General features: G+C 27.3%; 1 protein-coding gene across 1 annotated transcript; it reads right to left on the bottom strand.

The window, feature by feature from the left end:
* Window positions 1-1,146: 1,146 nt before the first annotated feature.
* LOC110643059 (psbP-like protein 1, chloroplastic) lies at window positions 1,147-5,407 on the bottom strand. The gene is given in 8 exon segments (XM_021795283.2): window positions 1,147-1,496; window positions 2,361-2,457; window positions 3,212-3,283; window positions 3,433-3,555; window positions 3,634-3,716; window positions 3,986-4,066; window positions 5,035-5,128; window positions 5,229-5,407. Coding segments are annotated over 8 exon segments (717 nt in total). The 5' UTR covers window positions 5,292-5,407; the 3' UTR covers window positions 1,147-1,392.
* Between the last annotated feature and the right edge of the window lie 6,409 nt (window positions 5,408-11,816).

Raw genomic sequence — 11,816 nt, 5'->3', positions numbered from 1 at the left:
TCTGATGTCGCCGTGAACTTCAAAGGACCAGTCATGTTGCCATGTAAGTCTATAAAATAAAAAAATGTGAGGTCGGTGTCCTTTAGACCAACTGCTCCAATGCTCATGTCAGAAAATTATAGATTGAGAAATGAGAGAAAAATTCAGTAATAATTTTAGATAGTATTCACGTCCAGATCCCCTGTTGCTTTTCATATTTTGAGGCTTTAGGGCAAATAGTCATTGTCATAATCTCGGAGATTAGGTTGACTTCCCAAAATTGTCTTTTAAAAATCTGGTTTAATTTATGATTGGTATACTATTGCTCGGTATAGGTTTTGCTCAATTTGTTAGGCGAGTGATAACATTGCTTCTTTGATCGACTTGTTATCCGATCTGGGTGTAGACCGAATTATCTTTTGTTCGGCTCAAGACTGCTCGATTTAGGACGTTGAGCAGCCTCGAGCTGGATTTTGATTTTCTGAACGATTGTTGACACTTTATGCCATGTTGGATATTTTGTTGACCATTTGATTCGGTTTTGGGCGTGTAGTATCAATTTCTAAACTTAGCTTTATAATATTTATATAGAATCGGATCTATATCTCCATCAAGGATCCCATCAAGAGGGTATTCAATCCCGTATTTGAAGATCTGAATCCTTCTCCAAGTTCCTGTTTTAAGACTAAATACCTCAACTTTGATTTCTAGAGGACGAGGATCGAAAAATCTGTGCTTTTCCAACCAGCTTACTACCTTGTAATCATCAATGGATTCACATAATCATCAATGGATTTATCATAACCAAAGCCAAGGATAACGTCCATCATCAACACATGTGATAGATTCTGGCAATTTCTTTCAATCTCTTGTTGATGGGTTCCATAGAAAAAGCATGGCTATGTTCCATTTTTCGACTTGTTTATAGAAAATCCAACATTACCACATTTATCAGCTCTTCCATAATTTTATTTTTATAACTGTTGAGTATTAAATAGTAATGAGATTTGGTGGCAGTCAAGAGATAAAGTGCATAACTAAAACCATCCAATTTGATCAAATGACTAAGAATTTTGATGCATCATGGATATTAAAATGAAATTTGGAAGTAGTTGATAGTATTAGTAAGGTTGGATTAGTTAGAAAATGAAGTAGAAGAATATGTTAAAAAAAAATTGGATAAAATCAAACCTTATCGCATTTTGACTATGAAAAAATAATAATTACATCACTACAATGTCAAAGGGGAAAGTTATTTCCTAAAAAAGACAGATCTCTCCAGAAGAAGGAAAAGAAATGAAGCAGCATACATGGTGATAAGAATAGGACTCATAAAACTCTGGAAAATGCACAATGGTGCTTCCCATTTGGAATGTTGTATTGAATCAGATAAATGGAAATTAAGCAACCACGTTAAACACTGAAAATATTGAAGGAATCAATGACCGTGTGCAATTTATCTTTCATTTTGTCCCATCTCCTCTGATTGGCCCCTGTGGTCAGTGTATAGAATTTACCTGCCAAAAAAAGCCAGATCCAACTCAAAAGCGGAAAGGAGATGACAGCATGCTGTCCCTGGGTAGGGGCTTATTTGATATTAAAGGACACATCTAACTCAAATATTGGTACTATAGGATGAGTATTTTCACAGGGAACAGATGCATTACTCACTGTTTTTGTAAATTACTTGAGACAAACAAATGCAAGGCTTGAGATTTTAGTCCTACTCCGCATGTCATTGATCTTAAGTGCCAGAACTGACGGGTAATAAAAATGCACTGCTTCTGACGGCAGACATTTAATGACTGAAGAAAGTTGTCATCATTGATGATCTCAAGCCTCAAAATTCCTAATTTGTCACCTGAAGTTCCATTGGCTATTCTGGGTCCACTAAGGCATTTGAGAGAGAGCATTGGGTTTGGGGGGGGGGGGGGGGGGGGGGGGGGGGGGGGGGGGGGGGGGGTTGTGGGTGGGGGCTGTGGTGGTGTGGGGGGTGTTGTGGGTGGGGGTAGTGGTGGTGTGGGGCAAGGGAGAAAAGCTAGAAAAAATAGGGGAAATGATGGAGGGAGATATTACAGACCAATTATAGATTTGTTATGAAAATCATAGGTTAATCAATTCTCTTCTATAAAGTCATGATAACTATCTAAAGCCAATAGGGGAAATGATGGAGGGAGATATTACAGACCAATTATAGATTTGTTATGAAAATCATAGGTTAATCAATTCTCTTCTATGAAGTCATGATAACTATCTAAAGCCAAAAGAGTAGGAATTTGTTAAGAAATTTAAAATCAGCAATTAAATGATGGGGCAGAACACAACAAGATTGTACAATACATTTCCCAATAACATTTAAATACCATGAATTAGTTTCATACCATTGCCGATGGAGATTGTACTAAGAGCATGGCGAGTTTAATTTGGCACCTGAGCAATGAATTCAAAGGTGTAATAAGCTTTTCCATCAACATCACGCTGCACCAGACTCAAAATACAATCAATTAATCATTCTTTTACCATCATAACTACAAGAACTGGCACAGATGCAAAACTGAAACAGGGCAAATTTTAACGAAGTCAACAATTGTAGCTGTTGACCACAGTTGACTCCATTAACTATTTATATCATAATGTCATTCAGTTCAGCCTTGCATGGTTTAGTTATTCTTAATTTTTAGAAGTATTGGGGGCTTCATGAAATTTAGTAATTTTTGGCAGCCATTAATGTCTTACAAAAGCAGTTCTCCATGATAGATCTATATTTATAATGTTAACTTCATGTAATGAAAAGCAGCATTTGATTTTCATCATTTATGGTTGTCAATGAGATTAAGAAAGATAGCAGTTATTTTAGACCCAACAAATTGCTGATGGAATGGTTTGGCAATTCCAAATGCCTTCTGCTTTTCATCATTGTAATCCACTTATGCATGTAGGTTTCACTATGCAAAATTAGCACATAATACAGATCCAAAACCTTACCACTTATGCATATAGGTTTCACTATGCAAAATTAGCACATAATACAGATCCAAAACCTTACTACTTGATATCCATCATAAAGTGATCAGCATGCAAAGCAACGGGAAGCCAATGAAAACAATCTGAAGTACTTGGCACAACAGATTATTCCCCCAACTATTTTTTTTAATTGGAAACAAATGGTGCCCTGCCACTTTGTAAAATCACAAAATAGATTAGAGTTAAAATAAACAAGAGCAAATTATACCTCTGATGCGTCGATTAGTTTCGTTTTCTGCAATGGAGGGGCTAAAACCTTTTTTATCAGTGTTTCAGCAACCTAAGAATATGACATGAATATGAGCACCTTCTATCAGCTAGAGTTATGTAAAGACTAAAATCATAGGCCAAAGCAGAAGCATAAAGTGGAAAGCGCTTTCTGTTCATTTACTGACAATATATCTGGTGTTAAGAGCATATATGGCGAACCTGTTGTGGAGGTCCAAAGTCTCGAATATCTTGTTTGTTGGTTGGGATCATATTTACACTGACACTTTCTAGTGGCTAAATGACATCTTTAAAGACCTTGTCTTGACCTTCAATGACCACTTCCTGTCAAAATCCCAAAGACCAGTATGTTAGTATCAGCATGAGAAGAGGAACAAGTAATGGAAGATATAGCATACATACCTGCCACCCAAATGGATAGAGGAATGAGTATCCATCCTTCTTGTCTGTTACTAACAGAAATCCCCTTTTAGTTTCTGCAGCAACTGAACCATATCAAGGATGTCCTCTTAGGATATCAGAATCATTATTTAAGAAAGCAACTGAACCATATCAAGGATGTCCTCTTAGGATATCAGAATCATTATTTAAGAAACCAACATATTGCATAATCAGAAATGGATTTCTTTCTATACAACTAGAACGCAAAATTAGCTGCATAGATTTCATTAAACTTACAAACAGAACAAAGCAGAAAAGCCCACATGTGGAATAACAAAGCCTTTTTTTACCCAAAGGGAATAACAATGCTTACATGATGAAGAAGTTTGGTTAACCAGAGAAACCCAAGGGGCAATTATACTGACAGCTATCAGTTGGCGTCTCCCGGATCTAACTGCAAAGGTAGATCAAAATTAAACAAAAAATAACAGAAGCAAATGATATACTTTTTGTTTCAAAAAAGTTAGTTTTTTTCAATTCATTAAGGAAATTGAAGAGTATAACTAGATAATGATAATCCATTTTCCCATCGAGATGAAATCTTAATGTCTACTACAAATATTTACAGCATTCAAAGAATATTCTTGAGAAATGATTTTCTTCTTAGGCAACAAGTATGAGTTACTTGTGTTATTCTTGATATCAACTTGTTTATAAGCATTAAGAAGGAATCTTTCATTGTCTTTTCTATCTTCTACTAACATTATACTGTTCACCCATTTATCGAGTAAGCGACAAGCCAGCAGTAAAGCATAAATCTTAAGCTTCTTTTGAGAAATTGTGAAACAACTAGGCTAAAGAGAGTTTTCTCTTCTCTTGTGTAGTTGACCTGCAGTGAACCCTTATCAAACTAAAACACCATCTAGAATATAATTTATTCAAAATTAACCCCATTAAAACGTCAGGCATATCTACACCAGTGGTTTTAATTAAAAAAAAAAAAAAAAAAAAAAAAAAAGAAGCCGATGACCTTGACATAATTTCATAACCAAATTGCCAGCAAAGTATAACATTTTCCACAAATTCACTCGTAGTGAATTTGATAAGTAAAATTAGAATTGCCTAAAAGGAAATGCAAATAAAATCTGTTAAATTTGAAGAGTATTGGATAAATTATAATTTAATTTATTTTTAATTTTGATTTATACGGTTGAAATTCACAATCTAAATAATTATAATTTAATTCATATTTAATTAATTATATAAGTGATTAAGTTATTTTAAATATCAAGATGATTAGCAATTTTAATATTGTAATCCATCAGAATTGCAGAAATCAAATAATGCTAAAACAGTGCCCACGATTAATTATGATATTATCGATATTAGAGAATCAGGCAATTAATCAAATATAGAACAAACCTTGAGAATGATCCCATCATTGCTCAGCACGAACAATAAACGAAATGCCTCTTCTATAGCAACGAAACGAACTATGATACCTTTGTAGTCCTATCTATATGTAAGCACAGCAAACGAAATTAAACCCATGTAAGCATAAAGAGCATATATATAAAGTAAACTTTGAGATGCAAGTATATATAGAGAGGGAGGACCCTGGGAACAAAGTTGGGAGATAATGTGTGATAAAGTGAAGGTGAATTCTGTAAGGAAGCCATTGTTGAGTGAAGAGGGTAGAAGTTGTAATGACAAGAACAGGCTATTCTCAAGATTTTTGTGGTGGAGAGTTTATTTTCGCTGTCGCGCTTTGCTTATCAGCTATTAGAAGCAACCGCCTTTCATTACATGCTAAAGGGGCACGGGTCCCCGTGGACACCTGTACGGTCCTTCCGGCATTTTTTTTTAAAATTATTATTATTATTATTATTATTTTACATTCTTTCCGTTTTAAGACAAGTCCATGTGTTTAACATTGTGGTTTAATAATCAAAATTACTTTTAAAAAAATACATATTTTAGATATTGTTAAAAAATAATTTGAAAAAAATTATTTTATTATTTTAATAATTAAATTTATAAATTTAATTTTTAAATATTTTATAATACAAAATGATAAAAAAATTCAAACCTTTATAATATTTTTTAATTTTAGTCAAACTTTTTAATTTTATTAATATAAATCTCTATCTTTCATATTACTTTTAATTTTAACAATAATTTATTAAAATAATTGAATCAATCAATCAATAAAAATAATGTAAATATTTTTGCTTATTTTCAATTTTAGCCAATTTTTTTTTAATAATTTTAATATTTTCATTAATTTTATCAAATTTCATATTAATAAAAAAATTTAATAATTAAATAATATATCTAATATGGTTATTTTAATTTTTAAAATTTATCTCTCTGCTTATACTTCTAACACATTTTTCTCACCATTTTATCTCAAATTTAAAACTTAATAAATAAAAAATTCAATAATTTAAAAACAGAATAAATATAAATGATATAACCGAAAGAAATCCCATTATAAAATTTTATATATATATATATGAAGAGATGAAAAATTAATTAAAGTAAAATTTATATGATTTAGTAAAATAATATTTTATCAATTTAAAAATAGTTATTAAAATTGATAAAAAGAAATTAGCTAATATTAATAATTGTTAAAAATATTTGAATTATTTTTATTAATTGAATCATTCAATTAAGTTAATTGCTAAAATTGAAATTAATTTAAAAAATTAAAAATTAAATTGATAAAATTAAAAAGTTTAACATTTTTTAATATTTTCTAATTAAAAAGGTATTATTCTCAGCCCCAATAATAATGTTAAACAAATTTTAAATAAATTTTATATTAATAAAAAAACATATTAATTCTTTTGATGTATTAAAAAACAATATATTGAATATTCACATAAAACACAAACGTAATTTGAATTTAAGTAGATGAGCTATAAGTCAAGAGGCCGCATTTCTCCAAAACACGCAATAATTTGCCTCTTTCTTTGTGGCTAATCTTTCCAATTGATGCATTTTTATATTAACAAATTTAATATTAAATGCTCTCTCATTCACAAATAAAAAGTGAATAATTAATTATAACAATTGTGAGTTCTTCTAATTTTTTAAAATTCTCATGTAAATAAGAATGGATTTTATAGTACAATTGTTTTTAACCAATTTTTTTTTAAATTATTTCTTTGACAAACTTGACTTATATTTTGAAATTCTAAATACTGTTTGGAATTGGATTTGATCAAACATTTACCAGTTATTTATAATTCTTATTATACTAATATTCCTAAAGTTTATTATATTTAAATAAGGTACATATAGAGAAGCTACTCACAATAAATTTAGTAGCTATAATTTTACTACTTAAACAATAAGGGAAAAAAAATTATGTAAACGAATTATGAAAGATCATGTTCATATTTTGAAATTTTAAATTAAATTAGATTTAGTAGCTATATTAAAAATTATCCAAACAACAGAAAATTTATCGGTTGATTGTTGTATTAAGGGTAAAAAAAAAAAAAAAAAAAACTTAGCCGCCGCCTCCTATAAACTCACTTCCTGCTCTCTCTTCTTCTTCCCTCTGTGAGCTTTTTGGGTTACCCCTCCTTTTTTTTTTTCTTCTTCAATAATCTCTAGATTTGTATCTTTTTGAAATATATATGTGTTTGTTCTCAATCTATTCTTATTAATAAATTTAAGTTTTATCACCTTCTTTGAGAAGATTTAGTATTTCCTCTTTTATGAAGATTTGGTATTTCCTCTTTTGTGAGGATTTATTGTTTCTTTCATTGTGAGAGTCTATTTTTTCTTTTTTATCATGGAGTCAGGTTTTTGCTTTTATTATTTAGGTTGAAATACAATAATAAGAAGTGTATATTTTTTTTTATGAGAACATTAAAATTTGATAATTTCCAAATCGAGTTTGTAAAAAGATTACGGAGTTGAACAATAGCATATTACCATAGAGTAGAATGTGTTCCCACTGAATGATCAAATCAAATATTTTGTCAATACAATTAGATAATTCAAATCAAGATAATTGCTATTATATTTTGTATAAGTTAATTATTTTAATTTTTTTTATGTAAAATTATAGTAATATGAAATTTTATACATAAAAATTGTATTCCATCTCCATTTAATGAAAACTCTATATTTTAATTTTTTTTAAAAAAAATCTAAACAATAAAGCAAATATCTAAACAATAAAGCAAATATCATGTATTTAAAATTTTTAAAACAATCTAGTTATTTTCCTTGATATCATTCGTTCAATTTCTTGCACAACATACACCAAGGAAAAAGAAGAGAAATATATAAATATATATAAAATTTGTTTTTCGTTTAGATTCGATATATCATGAATCCATGATATAAAATATATAATAAGACTCACCTATTAAATATATAAATTTTACATGTGTCTTGAATCCATCATAAATTGAATTTTGATTTAAATTAATAATTTTACATGTAAGATAATACTACCTCCATCTATTTTTATCTATTGCATTTGAATTTTTTTTATTCAAAATTATTTGTTGCTTTTGGAAAATCAAAGAGTATTAACTAATTTTTTTTTCAAATTTTAATATTTTTTTCTATTAAATACAATAAATATTTATACAATTTTTTTAGGTGAAATAAAAGATAATTTAATTAATTACTGGTATATTTTTATAAAAATGAGGTTATTGAATATATTTTTAATTATTATGTAAAACTCAAATGCGATAGATAAAAATAGACGAAAATAGTATAACACATGTGTGAAAGATTATAATAGTTAAAAATTATAATTTTTAATGTTTAAAATTTAAATTTTAAATATTGATTTTTCTAAAAATGTTATCTTGATAATTATTCATATATTGATTTGTTTATAAATAATATAAAATCACTTATATTGTACATAAAAATAAAATATTTAAAATAAAAAATAATTTATATTTTCAAATAAAATTATAAATTTGAAATGTAAGAAACACTGACTGTATTATTTGTTCATTAATCAGCCAGAAGACTTGATTATATGTAGGGCTTATTTGGCAATAATTTTTAAAGTAATGTTTAGTGTTTTAACTATTTATAATAATGTCTAAAGGTTGAAGGAGTGGTTCATAAAAAGTTATTTCCTCTAACTTTTTTATAGGTTAAAGGAATATTTTGATTAAGATCAACAAGAAGATATTATTATTTTTATATTTAACGGTTAATTCAATAACTATTTTTATATAATATTTTTATTTTAAATCATAATATAAATAGCTAACCACTTACTATTAATATTTAACAATTAGTAAAATAACTAATAGTTACTAATTAAATAATTAATAACCATTAAAATTATTGATATTATGGAACGGGATCTTAAAATCCTTTTCCTTTCATTGAAGGATTAACTTTCAAGAATGCATGGTTGCAGCCTTTCTTTGGGCTGACCCAATTCCAGCATGTATGCAAGAATCACTAATAATAATAATAATATATTTAATCTGAAATGAGAACCAGTCTTACAAAAATAAATCATTTATGTGAATACTAATATTTGCAGACAGTTGGTAACCCAATCCTGGGTAAGAAGATTCCAACCACTCCGTTTATTATTTTTTTAATAATAAATTTAAATTGGATGGTTTTTTTGAAGTTATAGAAGCTTATGTGTTTACTAAATACATTAACATTACACATAAACGAATAATTATTCGCATGGCATAAGGATGGTGACCCAATACCAGGTTAGAAGATTCCAGCTGCTCTGATTTTTCTAATAATAAAAATAAATTGGACTGTTGTTTTGAAGTCATGAACACAAAGCAATTAATATTACACGTTAACGAATTAAATAAATTAAATTATTATAGATGTATATGTATTAACACTCACAACATTTCCGGTGAATTTATATAGGGAAAATTATTATTTAATTTTTATATTTTAATAAAATTAATTATTTGATTTTATATTTTAAAAAATTACATTATTTAGTCATTGTATTTTATTTTTGTTAAACTCTTTAGTTTATTGATCAAATTGTTTTGTTAGTCAATATAATAAAATTACTGTTTAGTTTCCCTATTTTAGTGAAATTAATTAATTATTCAATTTATTTTGAAAATCTTACTATTTAATTATTACATTTTAATGAAACTAATTAGTTAATTTATGTATTTAAGAATATTCAATATTTTTAAAAGCATGTTCCTAATTGAAAATGGAGATTTTGTTGTGTGTTGAGACAAAATATGAACTTTCATTTTTTTAAAAAAATTGTTCAAGTATTTTTATTTAATTCTATGGACATTAATTTTGTGATTTTTTTAATTGAGAAATAACTTTTCTGGATTATTAGCTTAATTATTTGGAGATTTAACGGAACTAATTAATATTTTTATGCAGTTATGTCGTTTTCTATCAAAACATGAAAAACAGTAAATGAATAAAAGAAATAAGGGTGTGAGTACAGAGAAAAAGAAATATAAGAAGACAGAAATAGGAGAAAGTGGGTCAAAGTAGTTTGAGTGTTAAAAAATAATAGCAAGAACTAAATAGTAAATAGAACTAAATTACAGAGATTAATTAATATATTTTTTAAAATATATAGACTAATTAATTAATTTTATTAAAATAAAAAAAATTAAATAATCATTTAACTGACATTAAAATCTTTGACTAACAAAAAAAATTAACAAGAGATTAAATAATTTAATTAATTAAAAATAAAAAAATTAAATAATATATTTTTTAAAATAAATAATTAATTTAAATAAAATACAAAAGCTAAATAATAATTTCTCCATTTATATGCCGCTCTGTGAACGATGATACGCACTGGGTTATATTAATAAATGGGCTCTCTCCTGCGCTCCACTGGTAAAAAATTTTTTTTTATAGGAATTACCAAACTCCTGTTATTTTTTCCCTTCTTCCTTGTCTACAAATATTATCAGTTTAATTTAGTGATTCATCATTTTCATTTGCTTGGTAATACATACTAAGGTAAATTCAATTTCTCTATTTTCAATATTAAAAACATTTTTCTCAAATTTTATTTTGTCAATTTTTATTGTCTCTCTCCATTCAAATTTGTTTTAATTTACCACTAATTATAGAGTAAATGACAAAAATTAATTTAACGTTATTTTTCAAAACAATTATATCTCTCAAATTTTATTTTATTTTTAAAAAAAATAAAATGTCCTTCAATATAAACTTTATAGTTCAATAATTACATTTTTTATTATATTAAAAATATAATAAATATTTTTTTATTAGTATGTCATTCATGTTTCGAGTGTTAAATTTTTATAAATAATTATGTTAAAATATTTATATCATATTGTAAATTTATTTTGTCCTTGTTTGTAAATTATAGACTAATTAAATATGTGGGAGTATGACAAGGAAAATTTAAATTTAAGATGGCTAAAATAATTTTATCATAAATTTATATATTTTACAATAAAATCTTGCCTGTAAAATCTACACAAACAAATTTAAAAATATAATTGTTTTACATTAAAAATATAATTCAGGTTTATTTTAATCATTTAACTTATAATTAACAGTAAATTAAATTAAATTTGAATGGAGATATATTTTTTAAAATAAAACAGAATTTAAGGACATATAATTAATACGAATTGAAAATAAAAATGTCATTTATAATTTTTAACAAATTTAAAAAATTAAGTTATAATTTATCCTGCACATTACTTCCTTAAACATGAAGGTGACTAATGGTGATGGGTCATTCACGCCTCGCCTGATCTAATCAGGCAGAATGCTCACGTATCCTAGAATGCCTTGGCGAGATACCTTTTTGTCGATACTCCGTTGCACGTAGCTGCACCTGCAGGGCTTATTGATTTGCTTTTTGATTTTTCTTATTCATATATAGTTCAATTTTTTTTAAGACAAGTTCATTTTAAACTCTCTCTCTCTCTATATATATATTGCAGAGAGCTTCAATGCCACTTCAATCGTGTGTTTGTGTATATTGTAAAATATTAAGCTCTCAAAGTATGTTCTCCCAGTCTCGTTCTCTTATAAATATATCTTAAAAGCTCCGGTGCAGGGTATAATTTTCCATGGATGTCACCTATATAAAGGTAACAGTTTTCCCATGATCTCTTTAAATACCGCTAATAGTTTGAGTGTTTTATCATTTCTAGTTGCCTGGCAATATACATATATTGTTAATTTCCTTAAAT

Source organism: Hevea brasiliensis, chromosome 8 (genome assembly GCF_030052815.1).
Source record: "Hevea brasiliensis isolate MT/VB/25A 57/8 chromosome 8, ASM3005281v1, whole genome shotgun sequence".
NCBI lineage: Eukaryota > Viridiplantae > Streptophyta > Magnoliopsida > Malpighiales > Euphorbiaceae > Hevea > Hevea brasiliensis.
The sequence above is the reverse complement of the archived record's forward strand: the minus strand, read 5'-3'. Positions and strand labels throughout refer to the sequence as shown.